The sequence below is a fragment of the Myotis lucifugus genome, unplaced genomic scaffold (assembly GCF_000147115.1).
Source record: "Myotis lucifugus unplaced genomic scaffold, Myoluc2.0 scaffold_145, whole genome shotgun sequence".
Taxonomy (NCBI): Eukaryota; Metazoa; Chordata; class Mammalia; order Chiroptera; family Vespertilionidae; genus Myotis; species Myotis lucifugus.
The window spans coordinates 2125497-2143040 of record NW_005871193.1 but is presented as its reverse complement, the minus strand read 5'-3'; the positions used below and the strand labels follow the sequence as shown (position 1 = coordinate 2143040).

The 17544-nt window shown below is 50.5% G+C and overlaps 1 protein-coding gene across 1 annotated transcript; it reads left to right on the top strand.

Moving 5' to 3' along the window:
* Positions 1–142: 142 nt before the first annotated feature.
* Positions 143–16207, top strand: PIGR (polymeric immunoglobulin receptor). Its single transcript, XM_014460947.2, has 11 exons — positions 143–293; positions 4955–5050; positions 5869–6210; positions 7551–8204; positions 9429–9767; positions 10486–10809; positions 11712–11952; positions 12354–12475; positions 13092–13229; positions 13591–13649; positions 14660–16207. Exons 2-11 carry the CDS (start codon positions 5008–5010, stop codon positions 14753–14755), a joined length of 2358 nt encoding a protein of 785 aa, XP_014316433.1. The 5' UTR covers positions 143–293; positions 4955–5007; the 3' UTR covers positions 14756–16207.
* The last annotated feature ends 1337 nt before the right edge of the window (positions 16208–17544 follow it).

The window sequence follows — 17544 nt, the reverse complement described above, 5'->3', positions numbered from 1 at the left end:
TCCCAAGTAACAGTCGCCCCAAGGTCAAGGGGAAGCAGTGGAGGCAGCCCAGAAAGCTGAAGGGGAAGGAAAGCAAGGATCTGTGGGAGTCACGTGGCCCTGGCTGGCTGCCACACCCGTGGGAGAGTGTCCCTTTAAGAACCCAGGTGTGGGCCAAGCACTGTGCATAGTTTCAGTTTTGGCAGCAGCACCCAGTGTCCTGCTGGCAACTCCTAGGAAGGCAGGGGTTGTGGACTCGCCAGCAGGCTGTTCCCCCGAAACTGACTCGACGCGAGAGAAGCAAGTCTCTAAAAGTAAGTGTGGCTGCTCTGGGATCCCCAGATGGGATACCATCTGGAAGGGCCTGGGATGGTGGCATAGGCAACCCCCTACATTCACAGGCTCTCAGCCTCCCAGCGCCAGGCGAGGAGGACTGAGCACATGCTTGGGGAGTAGAGGTGCAGATCCCAGAGAGATGGGTAGGGGCGCAGGAGTGTGGAAGCCCCCACCCCTTGTCTGTGGAATTTTGCAGGTGGGAAGAAGGATGTCTGTGCTCAGCACATGTGGTTGTTCTCCAAGTTTGAGCCCTGAGTTCCCTGCTAACCCCTCCACAGGTGCAGTGTGTGGCCTTAGGCAAGTCCCCTCATGGCTCTCTAAGCCTTAGTGTCTTCCTCTGTAAAATATGGATAAAAATAACACCCATCACCTGGGTGGATGTGAGGTTGAAATGTGAGGTTCAAATATGTGTGAAATTGCTTTGAAAACTCCTGAGCAAAAGTAACAACTGTTGGGTGTTTTTTTTTATTTAGTTCAGTTACTCAAGGACTTGTGAGCATCAGACAGACCTGGATAAGATAATGCGTATAAAGTGCCCCGCACATAGCAGCGACTCTTCTAGCCTTTGGCGCTTTCTCCTCCTCCAGCTTCCTGGTGAGGGCTCATGCAGCCCCTTTTCCGGGGCTTCGAGGAAGCTCTGAGAGCCTAATTTCAACCCAGCTTTGCTCCATGAGGTGTAGCACCATATTGTTCTGCCTTTGCTAAGGTGGGGAAAATGAGATCCTCCCAGGGTGAGCGAGTAAGGTGGACAGAACCCGCTCCCCAGGACAGCTGGCGTTCTGGCGTCCTGATGCTATTCCTGGCTCTGCAGACATAGTCCTCTCCTCCACGCCCTTCCTCTTGCCCATCCTGACAGGGTCCCCAAGCCAGCCCTGCGCCTCCAGCACAAGCTCCATCCTCGCCGCCCCAGTTCCCTTCCTGCAACTGTCTGAGGCCTGGGGTCGCCCGAGCTGCTGGCTCTGTTTTGGACACAGCCGTCCCTCTCCCCTTCATGAGGGGAATTACAGGTTCCTTAGCATCTGGAGAGGGGACGCGCGGATTCCTGGGATAAGGTAGAAGGCCGCTGTCTGGTCTGCCCGGAGCAGCTCTGCGCTCTGCATGCCTCCTTCTGGCCTGGATGTGGGGCTGCTGCAGAAAGAGCCATGCACCAGGAGTCAGGAGAGCATCTGAGCTCTGCGGTCATTGTCTGTCCCTGGGCAGCCCTCGCTCTTGGTGGCTTTGTTTTATAAAGAGAGTGACAGCAGCAACTTCCACGTAATGAATCCACCTACCCGGCCTCTAATCTCATTCCCGCCTGAAACACACCTGGGTGGTAGGCAGGGTGGGTGTCACAATCGCATCTTATAGTCGGGAAACTAAGACTCCATGAGCTAGTGCGAGTGGTGTCAGGTCACCCACATGTACGAACGATGACATTTTGGCGCAGTCATTTGATGTGGTCATGGGGACATGTTGACATCACCTGAGAAACGAAATAACCAACTTTTGAAAAGTAGTATGACCCAGGCACGTGCTCAGCAGGGACTCCCCGAATCTGTGTCTCGCCCTTCTGAGTGGGCTGAGGCCACGGTCGCCCAGACCCTGGCCTTGACACAGTAGGACGTGGTAGAGAGAAGCTTTGGAGGCAAGTGTCTGGTTACAGGAAACAACTGTAACATGCCCTGCACATGGTAGGTGCCCAATAAATAGCAGCCATTATTATTTCCAGGAAGAAACATCTTGTTGGCAGCTACCTCTGGGTTCAGGTGTCCCTCTGCTGGAACTAAGTCTTCTGTGAAAGGTGGAGGGCAGAGAACGAAACTAACTTCTCCACGATTGGATTTCCTTCTCCCAACTGTTTCCCCTCTACCTCAAGGCCCCGCAGAATAGCATAGTGACAGAGAGCTTAGACCAGGGGTGGGCAAACTTTTTGACTTGAGGGCCACAATGGGTTCTTAAACTGGACCGGAGGGCCGGAACAAAAGCATGGATGGAGTGTTTGTGTGAACTAATATAAATTTAAAGTAAACATCATTACATAAAAGGGTACGGTCTTTTTTTTTTTTTTAGTTTTATTCATTTCAAACGGGCCAGATCCAGCCCGCGGGCCGTAGTTTGTCCACGGCTGGACTAGACTGTGTTTCCTCTCCAAGACCACCCTCTGCCAGATTTGCCCTTGCAGCTGTGCATGCCTGCTGCTTGCATCTCTGGCCCATGGCTGTGCAAAGAGTCACGGGTACACGCGTGTATCTTCCCCAAACCCGGACACCCACAGCCATCCAAACATGTCACACATGAGAGGAAGCCTGTGCTGAACATCGGGATGCCTGTTGCAAACCCTGGCATCTGACTCTCTGTGACCAGGGCGAATCGCTTTTACCCATTCGAGGAGGGCTGCATCCCCAGCTCAGCCCATGGGAAGACTCACTTCAGTCTCACAGAAATATTAAGAAGCTGGCTTATCTAAATAGAGAACCAGAACCACGGAGAGCCACTGCTGGTGGCTCTTAAAACGGCAAGTGGCATTTTGCCCTCCTACCTGCCACTGAACCCAAGGCCAGTGCAAATGGCAGGTGGTAGATTCCCCCAGACTCTGCAGCCATGTGTCCCAGAGGACACAGACTTCTCAGCCTTCTGACACTTGCTCCCACCTGGGAGCCTCCCTCACGGTGACTCCAGTTGCTCAAACAGGTGGTTCCCCAGCCAGCGTCCCCTGAGCCCCTCCAGGGTGAGGCTGATGTGGCGTTTGGCGAAGGCCCCACTCCAGAAGTTAATCATTGGCCTGGTGTGAACGGTCCAGGGCAATTAACCAGAATCAAGAGCCTCAAATTGCCACCTGACACCCATATCTGTCCCCACCCCCCGCCCCCCCAACACCCCATCCTGCTCCCCTTCCTCTTCCAAAGAACTGGAGAAACAGAGTACCTTTATCTACACAAGGAAATAGAAAGGTTCCTTGCTGGGAAATTCCCCCAAGAAAAAGAAATAACCAAGATAAACAGCTCTATTGCCTTTGGCTCAGGCTAGCGAAGGGAGTCGCTGCTGGGCAGCGAGGGCTGGGCAGTAAGGGGAGCCTGGGAGAGCCGTCCGACTCCCTACTGCTTTGAGCTTCCTTATGTTTGGGGTGGCTCATTATTGCCCAAGCTCAGTTAACATGCGTCTCTCCTTCAACACTCTTGCTTTCAAGTTCATTGGCAAGTTTAAAGCCTGCCAGAGTCTGTGGGAAAGCAGGGACTCCCCTCTCCTCCCCTGGGCTGCAGCTTGTGTCCTAAAAACAGCTGTGGTCAGACTGGGCCCTGGGACCCTCAACTCTCCCCAGCTCTGGGCTGTGTCCACAGACTCGACAAGGTCCACCTGCGCTGCACTCTCTGAGAGGCTTTCGTCTGCCCAGGCGCTCCAGGCAGGATAGCAAGAACCAAGTCTCTGGGGGAATCAGGGGCGTATCATTCAGCATCTCAAGATCTTGATTTTCTTCTGCATAAGATGGCTATAATTCTATCTGTTTTGTCTTATTTAAAGGGAAGTTATGAAGCTTCAGAGAAATAGTGTAAAGGACAGGGTTTTAGAGCAACGAGGAGTCTAAAATAACAGGAATAAGGCCGTAGGCCTAGCAGGCTTGGCTCAGTGGATATAGCGTCGGCCCTCGGACTGACGGGTCCCGGGTTAGATTCTGGTCAAGGGCACATACCTCGATTTCAGGTTCCCCGGCCCTGGTCAGGAGGCAGTCAACCCATGTGTCCCTCTCACATTAATGTGTCTCTCTGTCTTTCCCTCTCCCTTCCACTCTCTCTAAAAATCAATGGGAAAATATCCTCGGGTGAGGATTAACCAAAATAAATAAATAAATAACAGGAACAAGCTCATGGGCTAAGCACACTGCTGTATTTGAGGTGTAATTACAGTGCAGTGGGAGAGATTATGAGTTTGGATTTGAGAGTCCGGCAAAGCTGAGTTCAAATCTCGCCCACCTTCCCCACCCACACACTTGATCCTTGTGCGACCTTGAGAAAGGCACTTAATCTTTAAGCTTTCATTTCTTCCTATGTAAGATGTGGATAAGAATCCCTACCTCATAAGGGCTGATATCAAGTTTCAATGAGACAATACACCTACATTATTTCACACAGTGCCTGGAACATGTAAGAAAACAGTTGATGGTGGTTATGCCCATCGTTGTTACATTTGAAACTTTAATCCTTACTAAGCTTTCTCTATGGGTCTTGGTTTACTCATATGAACACACCATAAAATATGGCAGCCCCCCTCCACCTCCCAGGACGGCAGCTGAGACGGAGAGATGGGACCACATGTTGGTAGTAACCAACCATCCAGCGAGCCGTTCCTGAGATCTTGCAGATCATGCTCAGGACTGTGCCTCCCAGGCGGAAATACCGAAGAAATGGCACTTGTGTCCTGTCCCAGAGAAAGTTGCAGATGAGTTGAGAAGATAAAAATATACATGATGACTTTTGAGGAACGAAAAGTACTGTGAGGTGACAAGACTTTGAGTTCTAATGGGAAAGGCGGAGTCATTCATTCTTTCAATAGGATTTATGTCCATTACTGGAGATACAACACCAAACTGGTGTTACAGGAACTCTAAGGTCATGTAGACTTGGAAGGCATAGGAGCTTCATCCCCTCATGCCATTGTCTTTCAGCATCCAAGCAAGAAATTGGCCTGGGCCCCGCAGCCCAGAGGGAGCCACCAACGATGTCGCTCTTCTTCCTCGCCTGCCTGCTGGCTGTCCTCCCAGGTGTGTATGCCAGGTCCCAGCCCACCCCCTGCAGGATCCAGTTCCCTGGGGACACTGAGATCAGGCCCATCCCCAGGGATGCCCCTCTCAAAAAGTATATTCCCTCAAGAAGGGATCACACAGGTGATGGGGAAAATAGATTGCGGATCAGGAACAGAAATGGAAGTTTCTCATTTCAAGGCCAGGGGTCTGCTCTTCACTGGGAATTTTAAAAAAGACCTAGACCTTGAGCCAAACATCTCTATGAGATGAATGGGGTTTGGGAAAAAATGACTTATCCTTCCTGGCTCTCAATATTTTTATCTAGAAAAAAAAATAATCTAGAATGTGTTTTTAGGAAAATACAGACAGTAAATGCAAAAGTTTAGCACCCTACAAAAGTGTTTTTTTTTAAATAACCAAGGGATATCTATAATTAAAGCATAATATGCTAATTAGACCGGATGTCCTTTCGGACGAAGCTGGGGCTGCAAGGGAAGCCCGGGTCCGGGGTGCCAGAGGGAAGCTGGTGCCGGCAGCCAGGGGAAGGAAGGCCTACTCTTACACGAATTTCATGCATCGGGTCTCTAGTCATTAAATAAGTTCACATTTCATTGTCCTTCGAATGATTATCATTAATAAATTATCATTGGAATTTAATGATTAATCACTTCTTTTACCCAATAGCAGCAATTGTCTAGCTGTAGTACAGGCAAATAATCCACTGAAGGCCCGTGAGTTGGGTGGAAATGTCATCTCCTTAAGGTGGGCTATCGGCATTCTTTCAGCAGGTTTTACCTCCCACGACCTCAGAAAGCCTCTGTTCTCTGTCCCCACAGTGGTCTCCATGAAGAGTCCCATCTTCGGCCCCCAGGAGGTGAGCAGAGTGGAAGGCAGCTCAGTGTCCATCAAATGCTTCTACCCAGCCACCTCTGTCAACCGGCATTCCCGGAAGTACTGGTGCAAGCAGGGAGCCAGGGGCCGTTGCACTACCCTCATCTCGGACATCTACTTCTCCAAGGACTATGAGGGCAGAGCCAACATCACCGATTTTCCAGAGCACAACATGTTTGTGGTAGACATTGGCCATCTCACCCAGAATGACACTGGGCACTACAAGTGTGGTGTAGGCATTGTTAACCAAGGCCTGTACTTTGATGTGAACCTGGAGGTCATCCAAGGTGAGGATCCTTGGGCTTCTGTGGGAGAGTGAGAGGGAATCATCCCAGGTGCAATGGGAGGGCTAGAGGAAGAATGTGATGAGAGGGAAAGGGAGCCTAGTATGAGGTGGGGAAGGCTGTGCGTCCTCCTCCCTCTGGAGGCAAGGACCTTTGGTAACAAAACATGAGAATGAGACAGATGGCACCTATCTGGGAGTGGCAGATGGACTTTTCTAGATCTTTGGGGCCTATTACATTTTAGGGTTTTACTGAGGCCCTAGCTTCTAAGCGCATTAGGAGAACAACTCTAGTGTTTGGTGAGGTGGGACGGGAGGTCTATGTGCTGAGGGATGTAGAAAAGGCAGGGAGAGATGTAGAGGGATCCTTAAATTCCTGCTACTAGTGCACCCTTTAGATCAAGACTTCAGGTCACCAGAAGGCTTCTTTGAAAATGCATTTTTTATCCAGGACCCATTAGTCCATCAACACTCTCAGCATAAACTATATGGCCAGTTCTTTTCCAAAGACCAGGGCTCTGAAAGGACGGGCCTTTGAACAAGCCCGTTCTAATTGAGAAAATAAAAAAAATAAATAAAGATTTTTGTGACAAGGTTTCAATGACAAGGGCATTTTAGATAATGAAGGGAAATTAAAAGAGAAAGGTCTTAAGGGAGGAAATTTTGAGGGATTCCCAAAGATATGTTTTTCTGTTTTGGGGGTGTGCTTAGTATTATCTGTGGACCCAATAAAGAGTTAATTCAGGTGATTGTGGAGATTCATAAAATCAGAGTCTTAAGGGCTAAGGAGAGCTTAAAGTTGGCCCTATATAGGACATCCAGGAGAACATTGGAGATGATGGGGATGCAGCCACCGGTCAAACAGTATAAATGGCAGAAATTCATTACTTCACAAAGAAGTGCATTCCATGTTTAGACTGTTGTACAGTTTAGAAACTCTCTCACAATACACTGAAATCCATGCCCTTGTGCTGACATTCATTCTGCTCATTTTAATGCACGTTAATTTGGACACTGACTGTGTAGAGGCATCATGCTAGGTCCTGCATGGGAGTTGAACATGTGTAAAGCATCTGCCCTCGAGGGACTTCCAGTCTGTGGGGAACATAATTAACTAAACACAAGACTGGATGTATGTGATACAGATGTAAGTAAAAGGAGAACACAGAAGATGGAAAGATTAATGCCAGCTTGTGGGGCGGGGGGTGGGGGGAGGGGGTGGACTTCATGGAGGAAACAGCAGTAAAGGTAACGGGCTCACCCAGACCTTCACTGGGAACACTGAGTAGTCCTATGTCTCCAGAAAGTGAAACCACAACTCACTTCCTGCTCCTCATCCTGCAGGTCCCGGGCTCCAAAACGGCATTCGAGTCTATACAGCAGACGTGGGCAAAAAAGTGATCATCAACTGCCCTTTCACGTCCGAGAATGCTATGCAGAGGAAGTCTGTGTGCAAGAAGACAGGCAAGCAGTGTGTTCTAGTCACCGACTCCACTGGGTATGTGAGCCCTGACTACAGCAACAGAGCTGAAATCACTATTCAGGACACCAGCCAGCTATCGTTCAGCTTCATCATCAACCGAGTCAGGCTCAGCGATGCCGGGAAGTATGTCTGCCAGGCTGGGGATGATTCTAGGGGTGACAAAAGCAATGTCGACCTCAAAGTGCTGAAGCCTGAGCCTGAGCTACTTTATGGAGACCTGAGGGGCTCAGCGACCTTTGACTGCACCGTGGACCCCGAAATGGCACGTCTGCCCAAATTTCTGTGCCGGGTGAACAAAGATAAAGCCTGTGAAGTGGTCATCAACACCCTGGGGACAAGGGCTCAGGCCTTTGATGGAAGGATCCTGATTACTCTCAAGAACCAGGGCTCCTTCAGTGTGCATATTACTGGCCTGAGGAAAGAGGATGCTGGGAGCTACCTGTGTGGAGCCCACTCTGATGGGGAACCTCAGGAAGGCTGGCCCATGCAGGCATGGCAACTCTTCGTCAATGAAGGTGAGACTTGAGAGCGGGGGAGGGAAGAGGTGGGGCGCTCTGGCAGGTGAGAGCCTAGCTCACTCCCGGTGAGTCTATTCAGTCTTCATCTGTCAGTCAACAATATCTGTTCACGGACGAGCCCTGAACTGGATGCTATGTGGGCAGCTGTACAGGACAGCTAGGAAACACAGCCTCTGCCTCGTGTTATCTTTTAGTTCTTCTCTGTCATCATTCTGATGGCTGTCCCTGGTTAATAGACATGCGGAGAGTGAAGCTCCTGCTTGAAGCAAGACTTGTAGATTGGCTGGGCTTCAGAGAGCCACAGTGAGGACACCACATGGCATCCCAGGACTTGCAGGCCCATCTGTCCTTTCTCCCTAACTCTTAGCGGATGGCTCCTTCTGACTTACACTCAGATGATAGAATCAGTGGCTTGTGTTGCTCTCAAAGCTTTCCCAGGAAGGCAACACCCTGCCTCTAAATGTTCCGCTCCAACATCTCTTAGGATTGATTGTTATTCAGCAAGATCTGGCTTACTAAGCTCTACTTTGGTGAGCCACCAATATGGCGAAATACTTAAATCCCTGCTCTTTCTCACCCCAGAGCACTCTGCATGGAGTTACCCTCATAAGAAACAACAAACCAGTACTTACTGCCCTTGTGCCTTTTAAGGGGCTCACACCCCCTGGGCATCATTTCTCTGTCCGGCGTGGGGTCCTTACCAAATTCCTCATCCACTCCAGTCACCCAGGATCTCGCTGAACCTCAGCATGAACTTCTTGGAGAAGGGCTGTCCTTCTCTTTGGGAGGGCCCTTGGGGTCCCCAACAATTAAACGTATCTGTGCTACAGAGTTTGTATTTTAAATCACACCGTTCTAAATATAATTTCTTAATTTGGAGAAAATGCGTCAGGCTATTTTTGTGGAACAAGCTAATAAACAGGCAAAAAGTTATATACAGGAAGATTTTGTAAGAAGGCAAAGAGAGGAGCTGGTAGTCTCTCCTTAAATTCCTTCCTGCTCAGAATAAGGTGGGGGAAGGAGCAAGATGTCCCGACTAGCGGTGACGATTACAGGGGTCTGTTTGGGCAGCTCCAGCTACAGGCTCGGTGACGTTAGGAAAGTCTTTCTCACTTTCTGGGGCAGGTGAGGTCATTAGTATGAACCTCACCCTGAATGAGACCAGGGAAGAGCCTGCTCAGACCATGTTGACTTTCTTCCATGCCATCTCTGTCCTTCTAGAGACGACGATTCCGCGTATTGTCTCTGTGATGAAAGGTGTGGTAGGAGGCTCTGTGGCCATGCCCTGCCCCTACCAGCCTAAGGATAAAAATAGCCAGAAGTACTGGTGTCGCTGGGATGAGCAAAACAGTGGCTGCCCACAGCTGGTGAGCAACGAGGGGCTGGTTAAGGAGCAGAGCAAACCCTACGAGGGCAGGCTCGTCCTGCACGAAGAGCCAGGCAATGGCACCTACACGGTCATTCTCAACCAGCTCACCACCAAGGATGCTGGCTTCTACTGGTGTCTGACCAGCGGTGATACTCGCTGGTGGTTCACGGTGGAGCTCAAGATTGTGGAAGGTAAGCCCTGGTCGGGTGGCTCGATTGATTGGAGCATCAGCCCGGGCACCAAAAGGTAGTGGGTTCGATTCCTGGTCAGGGTATATACCCACGTTGCCAGTTCAATCCCTGGTTGGGGCATATATAGGAGGCAACCTATCAATGTTTTTCTTTCTCTCTAAAAAATCAATAGAAAAACATATTCTCAGATGAGGATTTAAAAAAAAAAGGAGCTGAACTGGAAAAGTGGGAAGGGAGGCAGCCCAGGGCTCCTCCAGTCAGCAACAGCATCACCCCCTACCACTCTTCTACTTCACCCACCTCCATGCTGGTGGGACAGACCTCAGGAGAGAGCCTGCCTATGGAGAGGTCATGCTTTCAGACCTGCAGCAAGCATCCTTCACTTGGGCTCACTTCATCCATCCTATCTGACGTGAGCCCAGCCTTTGTATTGAGTCCAGGAAAGAAGAGCAAGGAAAGCCAACTGAAGCTAGTGTGCAAGGTTCTCTGTTCTGTGATAGACTGATTGCTTCCTGGTGGTCACTCCTAAAAATTATTACCTGGGTGCATAATTACATGTAATTACATGTCTTATAATGCCATTCTTTATAATGCTGTCCAAAAAGGAAATGAGCTGTGGACCAAGGTCCCCACCACAGCCATTTCCCTGCAGCATCGTCACCAGTGCCAACTTCTGTGCCTATTTCTCCCTCCCTCCCTCCCTCCCTTCCTGCTCCAGGAGAGCCAAACCTCAAGGCACCCGAGAAAGCCATTGCGTGGCTGGGAGACACTCTCAAGGTGCCCTGCCACTCGCCATGCAAGTTCTTCTCCTACGAGAAATACTGGTGCAAGTGGAGCAACAAAGGTTGCAAGGTCCTGCCCAGCCAAAACGAGGCCTCCAGGCAGGCCTCTGTGAACTGCGACCCGAACAACCAGCTCACCTCCCTGATCCTGAACCCAGTCACCAAGGAGGATGCAGGCTGGTACTGGTGTGGGGTGAAGGATGGGCCCCAATTCGGAGACACCGTGGCTGTCTACGTGGAGGTCAAGGAGAAGGCGAAGGGTGAGTCTTCAAGGCCAAGGCCTGCTTCCCCCGGGACCCCAGAGAAAGGCTCCTGCTGGGTGGGGGCCCAGGTTTGGCTCCAAGAGGCTGGGATAGAAGAGGTTTAGCCCCCACAGAGTCTCAGCCCTCCAAAAGGGGCATCCCAAATAAACACACAAACCAAGAAAAAAATAGCAGGCCTGCCATTTAACCTCAGCTTCAAGACAAGTCCCATGGTTGCCCCTCTGGGCCATTTGAAAACCTTTCTATATGTAGAGATCTTCCTTTTTATATAGAAATTTCTAAGTCATTGTCCTATGCAATACACTCTGCCAAAGCCGGGTCTCTATAGACAGCCAGATGCCTTCTCCTGCAAGGTCTGAGAAAGAAAGCTAAGGCAACCTCTTCTAGTAAGTTGGCCTTTTACTCCTCTTTCTTAAATGTCACCTGAAATGTTTTATCCCTAATGCGGGTATTTTTAGTCCCTCTAGAAATGCAATTGTCTGGGGCCTACTGTTCTGCCTCACTGAGGAACCAAGCGCCATGCTCCCACCAGGGGGCAGCACTATCGCACCCAGCCCTACAGTCAGGAGGCGTTGGGCAGGGTTTTAAAGCTGTGAAAAATCTCCTTGTCCTCAAATGATGGGTGGGTCAGCCCTTATGCACAGTTGGATCTATGATACGGAGCCTTGTAGATGAGAATAAAGAATGAATTTGGTATTAATGGGGCAGAGGTCATTTGTGACAAACACGAGACCATCACTCCTCTACGTCTAGTGTCATCCTGGTCCCTACCCTAACAGCTTTGAAATCTCACTCTGACCCTGTGAGTCACAATAAAGTCCCACTCCTCAGACTCCCTAGCCTCAGAAGTGCAAACGTAGAGAAAGAGCCACAATTCAGCCCCACTCTGCTCTCTCCAGCATCCCACGATGTCAGCCAAGTGAACGCAGCGGCTCCGGGCAAGGAGGTGATAGAGCCACCTGTCAAGGTGATAGAGCCACCTGTCAAGGTGATGGAGCCACCTGTTAAGGTGATAGAGCCACGTGTCAAGGTGATCGAGAACCAAGTCATTAAAGATCCCAGCCTTTTTGCAGAGGACAAACCAGTGAAGGATAGTGGAAAACCAGAGGACAGGAGCAAAGCATCTGCAGACACTGGCAGGTGAGGAAGGATTTGGGGCTCCCACTCAGAGAGCATCTCAGAGGCCAAGGAAGTGAGGCTGGGCCCCCAGGTCTGAGCAGGAGAGCCTGTCTACTTCCTGATCATGGGGCAGCCCTCACTGCCACTGTGGTGACTGGGAGAGGCCATTGGTGCTCTCGGCCCTTCTCCAGGGGCTGGGGCAGTGTTTACCGCCCAGGTCAATTTCCCAGGCCTGGGATGCAGAGAAGGCCCAGCCCTTGCCTTTGCCGTGTCTGGGAAGGTTTCTTAGCACAATGGAGCTGGAGGGTTCTATCAGGAGGAGGGACTGGGTCCACCTGAGAGGAAGATCTAGCCAAAGCCAGCACAACGCAGGGCGCCCAGGTTTCCTTTTCCATGACGAACGCACCCAATCTCTCTTCCAGCTCTGCCGGACAAGGAGGGAGCTCCACAGTGCTGGTCTCCACGCTGGTGCCCCTGGCCCTGGTGCTAGCACTGGGGGCCATGGCGGTGGCGGTGGTTAGAGCCCGGCATAGGAGGAACGTTGGTGAGTCCCGGGATGCTCCCTGCCCCCCACCTCCCACCCCTTGGGTGGGGGGCTGCCATGTTCTCTGCTCTTTCATCAACTCAAGAAGACGTTCTGGGGAAGCAGGGTGGGGAAAGATAAACCCGCAGGTGCCCCAAACTTACATGAAGTGCTGCTATCTCTGGAAGGCCACCCCCCGCTGGCTCAGGTCCAAGTTCAGAGGCAGAGCTGCTAAAGAGGACAGCAGGGTGCTCGGGCACCTGCACTTCCAGCCTAATCTGAGAACTGATTGGATGTGTGACTTTGGGTGTCCCATTTCACACCTCACGGTTCAGGAAAGGGATCATCATACCACCTCAGAGGGCAGAGGAGAGAACAACACGAGGCGCTGTGCACGGAAAGGTCTCAAAGTGACAAACAGACCAGGGATTAGTGAGCATTGATTATTCATGAACCAAGACTGGGAGGGGACTCAGAACACTTCCATTCTGCTTTGGGTCATAGAGATGAGCAGCCAGAGACCCTGCCCCCTCCACCCCCCAGCTGTCCTGGGAGGCTCCCTCTGAGAGAAGCAGCACGCCCTGCTCTCATATGTCCTCAATCCCATCCCTACACCAACTCCTCTTTCCCCTGACAGACCGGGTTTCGATTGGAAGCTACAGGACAGACTTCAGCATGACGGACTTGGAGAACTCCAGGGATTTTGGAACCAATGACAACATGGGAGCCTCTACGATCACTATCACTCAGGAGACATCTCTCGGAGGAGAAGATGGTACGTCCCTCACTTGAGAGGATGCCTGACCCCTAGGAGAGCAAGAATTAGAGCTGATTCTACCCGGCAGGTGTGGCTCAGTGGTTGAGCATAGACCTATGCACCAGGAGGTCGCCGGTTCGATTCCCAGTCAGGGCACATGCCCAGGTTGCAGACTCGGTCCCCAGTATGGGGTGTGCAGGAGACAGCCAATCAATGATTCTCGCTCACCATTGATGTTTCTACCTCTCTCTCCCTCTCCCTTCCTCCCTTTCTAAAAATCAATGAAAACATTTTTTTTAAAAAAGAACTAGAGCTGACTCTGCGTGGGGTGGGAATGGGAGGCTAGTGAGGGCTAATTCACCCCCTTCTCTTCACACAGAGCTCACGGCCACCACCGAGGACACTGTGGAGACCCAAGAGCCCAAGAAGGCCAAGAGGGTAAGGGTGAGGAGGGGGAAGGAGGCCTCCTTCGGTGACAAAGAAACACAGTATGAGGGACTGCAGTTAGACATTAGGAATAACTACCTCAGAGTAGGGCTGTGTCAGCAGGGGCGGCGGGATGAGCAGTGTTCAGGAGAAATGTCTGAGGCTGAGACGCATTTTACTGGCGTGGCGCTGGGCAGGTAGATGCACTATGTGTATAGGCTGAACGCACACAGGAGGGAGGGAGGCTGGGGAGGAGCAAGGCAAGTGCATGAAGTTTGGCCCCAGCGTGGGAAGGTCAAATATGAAAGGCTAGTGGTTAGGCAGGTGCTCCTCCTGGGCTGGGGGCCCATGGACTTCATGTCACCCACCCTCCCTTGAGAGTTTGCTCATGACGGGCCTTTCGCCTGGGCCTGGAAGACATTTGAGGCTGGTGGGCAATTTGATAGTCACTAGATGTCCCTCCCCACCCCAACCAAGTGCGACTCCCCTACCAGAGGGGACTCCTGCCTTTGGGTCACTATCACCCTCCCCTCGGCCTCCCTGATCCCAAGGTGATAGCGTTTATCAGGTCTGCTCTCCCTCACAGCAGCCAAGCCCAGCATTTGGAACGATTAGGGGAACCAGTTAGTTCTGGAGACAGCCTTTCCCCTCCAGTCTTGTGCTGTGTCCCTGGGCGGGTAGAGGAAGCCTGGACCACTCACCCAATGTGGCTGCTGCCCGCCTCGACCCCTTGCCCTCATGAACTGTGTGGGCAGAGCTTCCGGGGACAGGCCCAGGCAGCAGAGGGTTCCACTCCATGTGTCGGAAGGAGGTAGTGAGACCAGAGGGAGATATTTTTAGAAGCTGTGACTTTCCGTTTCTTGTTGGTAAGCATGGGGGCTGGCGTAAGCACAGGTAGTCAACACAGGCTTGGGTTGCGGGGCCAGGGTTATGAATTCAGGATATTTAGTGTATCCTCTCCTTCCGACCCCACTTGCTGAGCGAATGCTCCAAACACTGACTCCTCTCTCGTTCCCCTTCAGTCCTCCAAGGAGGAAGCTGACATGGCCCACACTGCCTTCCTGCTCCAGGCCAACAACATGGCGACCAACGTCCAAGATGGCCCCAGCGAAGCCTAGGCCAAGCGCCCTGCCTCCTCCTTCCACCCTTGACAATCACCTTCAGAATCACGTTGATCCTTAGGGCCCTCAGCTCGGGGGGCTCGCTGCCTGCACGCAACCCCACCCAGGCTTTTCCTACCTAGTCCCTCTTCAGTGGCATCCAATCCTGGCTTCATTGTTCCTGTTGGGGGCCAGGTGATGTGAGGAGTTCCTGCCTGAGGGAACTTCTTTCTAATGCGACAACTAAGGTGTGGAAGGAGAAGGAATTTTTAGAAAGGCCTCCTCAAAAAAAAAAAAAGAAAAGAAAAGAAAAGAAAAAAGAAAAAAAGAGCTCAGGAAGGGTGGGAGGTAATTTTAGAAAGGAGGGCCATTCAGGGCTTCTCTGTACCCTTATTATGGGATGGCAATGGGATTCTCCTCTTTACTCCATCCCTTCATCTCTTATCCCCTCCCTCCCATCCATCCTCTCTTCTTCTTTCCTTCATTGAAAATACATATACGAACTCTGGCCAGATAGCTCAATTGGTTAGAGCGTCATCCTGATACTACAAGGTTGCAGGTTCCATCCCTGGACAGGACACATATAGGACGCAACCATGAATGCATAAATAAGTGGAACAATAAATCAACGTTTCTCTCTTTCTCTCTCAAATCGATCAATAAATAAAAATGAAACACACACACACACACACACACACACACACACACACATTAATCCTCACCAGAACCCAGGCATCTAGCAGAATGAACAGAGATGCTGCACACCCAGCCTGCATGCAGCCTTTGTGTAAACATCACTGAGTCCTTGGAAGCCACAGCTCCTCTCAGTGTATTGTACTCACTACGACCTGAAATCCTCATCAGGTATACTCACCTCTCTGTCCACCTTGGGACAAATCAGAAAATGTCTAGAGTCCTGAGGTCTTAGGGATCCTGTAACATGGGCATATATACAATGAACCTTAAATACACGTTCTTAACACTTTACAGGGTAGAAAATTGAGGTCCTGAGAGGTGAAGAGGTTTGCTTAGGGGCACCAAATGAGTTACACTGATTTGGTGACTCCTGTTTTCTTGGCCAGGGATCTCTCTACAAGAGCCCCTGCTCTCCTGGTGAAAACAGGATTCTAGAACAAGCAGAAGGGGAGGGAGGGGGAGAGGAAGACAAAATTGCAAATGGAGGCTGGTCTTTCCCAAGCCCCACCTCTGGTAAGACAACCGGTTCCCTTTCTGTCACTCACATGAATCTAAGAGGATAAGAGAATGGTCCAACACTCACAGCCCCTGTATTAGAAGAGTACCAAGTGGAAGGGAAGATAAGAGGGTATGTGATGGTGCCAAGGGAGGGTCTGGTCTCCAAAGAACTAAGGTTTAAGGTCTTTCTCCCTCTGAGCTCTGTACCTCCACCAGCTGGCACTTGCTACCAAATAAAAATGTGACTTAATTAATAATTAAAGACTATGATTTCCACCAAAGAGGCTTAGACTGCATCTGTCCCCCATGCATTCTGTTTCCCAGACAACCCTTTCAGAGAAGTTTGCTTGGACCCCACTTTCAGGCACCCCATAACATGTATCTAAAACAAAGTCTCTTCTATCTCCATCACTGGGCTGAGGAGAGCTATGAAATTCCCTCCAAATGGGACCAAGATTATATTCAATACAAGAATAATTTGGTCACCACCAGTGGTCAAGACCCCAAACCTCTGTGTAATAGAACATAATTAAGACTGTTTATAACAGAACAAACTGAAAGCAGGTACAATCGGTGCTCCTCTTAGGCATTAAAAAAAATCTTGGTGAAGGATCCATAAAATACTTGACCTTGAATTTCATACCTTAATGGGGTATCCTCCAAGATCAAGAAACTGTTCATCAAAACTCAAGTTACCAAATAAATAAACTCCCTCCACAGGAATATCACCTAGAAGCTACTTAAAGAATAGCTTGGCTTTTAGAATAGTTGATCCAAAGTCACTTGGAGGACAGTGATTAGATTAAAAAACACACCAAAAAACCACCATTGTCTGCTAAGGCCATTCCTAGGTTCTAGCACTGAAACTTGTCAGAACCTATAAGCGCCCACCCCAGCCCAGACTCCTCCTCCGGGCTCTGTGTATGGAGAGTTCTCTCTGGGAGAGAGTTCTTCCCAGCCTTCTCTCCTGCCTGGGGTGGGGCACAACCTTCACTTCCACCCAGGCCTTGAACATGATGCTTCTGATGCCACATGCTTCCTAAGCCTGCCCTTGACAGGACTCAGACATCAGTCCTCCTCGTCTCCCCTCCAGCCCCACCAACCCCAGTGCCCAGTCCTGAGCCTTGGGCTCCTCCCTGGCCGGGAGGGGTGGTTGTCTGGAATATTTCTCTGTCCTCTACAACGGGGATACATACCTAGCTTCTCCGGAATGAGAGCAAATCAGTCCAGGAGCCCCAACACTACAGGTGTGTATCAAACCCTATCACAGTTTTACCCCTGGGAAACTGCTCTCTGACTCACCAAAGGGTCATGCTTGGGGCAGAGGCTTAAGGTGCAGCTTCCATATTAATGCCAACAACCTGCAGCCAATCCTAAGCTTGTGCAGCCTATATCAGTCCTTACAATCAAAAGCCAAGATATGTCACTAAAGCTGCAGACAATCCTATATTATTCTTGACTGATACTGTCAATAGGTGATAGCAAGTACAACAATGTACTCCCCAAAGTGCACCTGGTTCTATGCAGCTTATTGGACAGAGAAACCCTTCAATGAAGAAGAAAGTGGGTTAATAGCCAACATGGGATACTAATAAGGCTCAAAGCTAGAAAGT

Excerpts from the sequence above, each read along its gene's own strand:
- PIGR (XM_014460947.2), top strand. The coding sequence starts at position 5,008 with ATGTCGCTCTTCTTCCTCGCCTGCCTGCTGGCTGTCCTCCCAG. Across the intron at positions 6,211-7,550 it reads GAACCTGGAGGTCATCCAAG|GTCCCGGGCTCCAAAACGGC; the intron begins GTGAGGATCCTT and ends CTCATCCTGCAG. Across the intron at positions 11,953-12,353 it reads GCATCTGCAGACACTGGCAG|CTCTGCCGGACAAGGAGGGA; the intron begins GTGAGGAAGGAT and ends TCTCTCTTCCAG.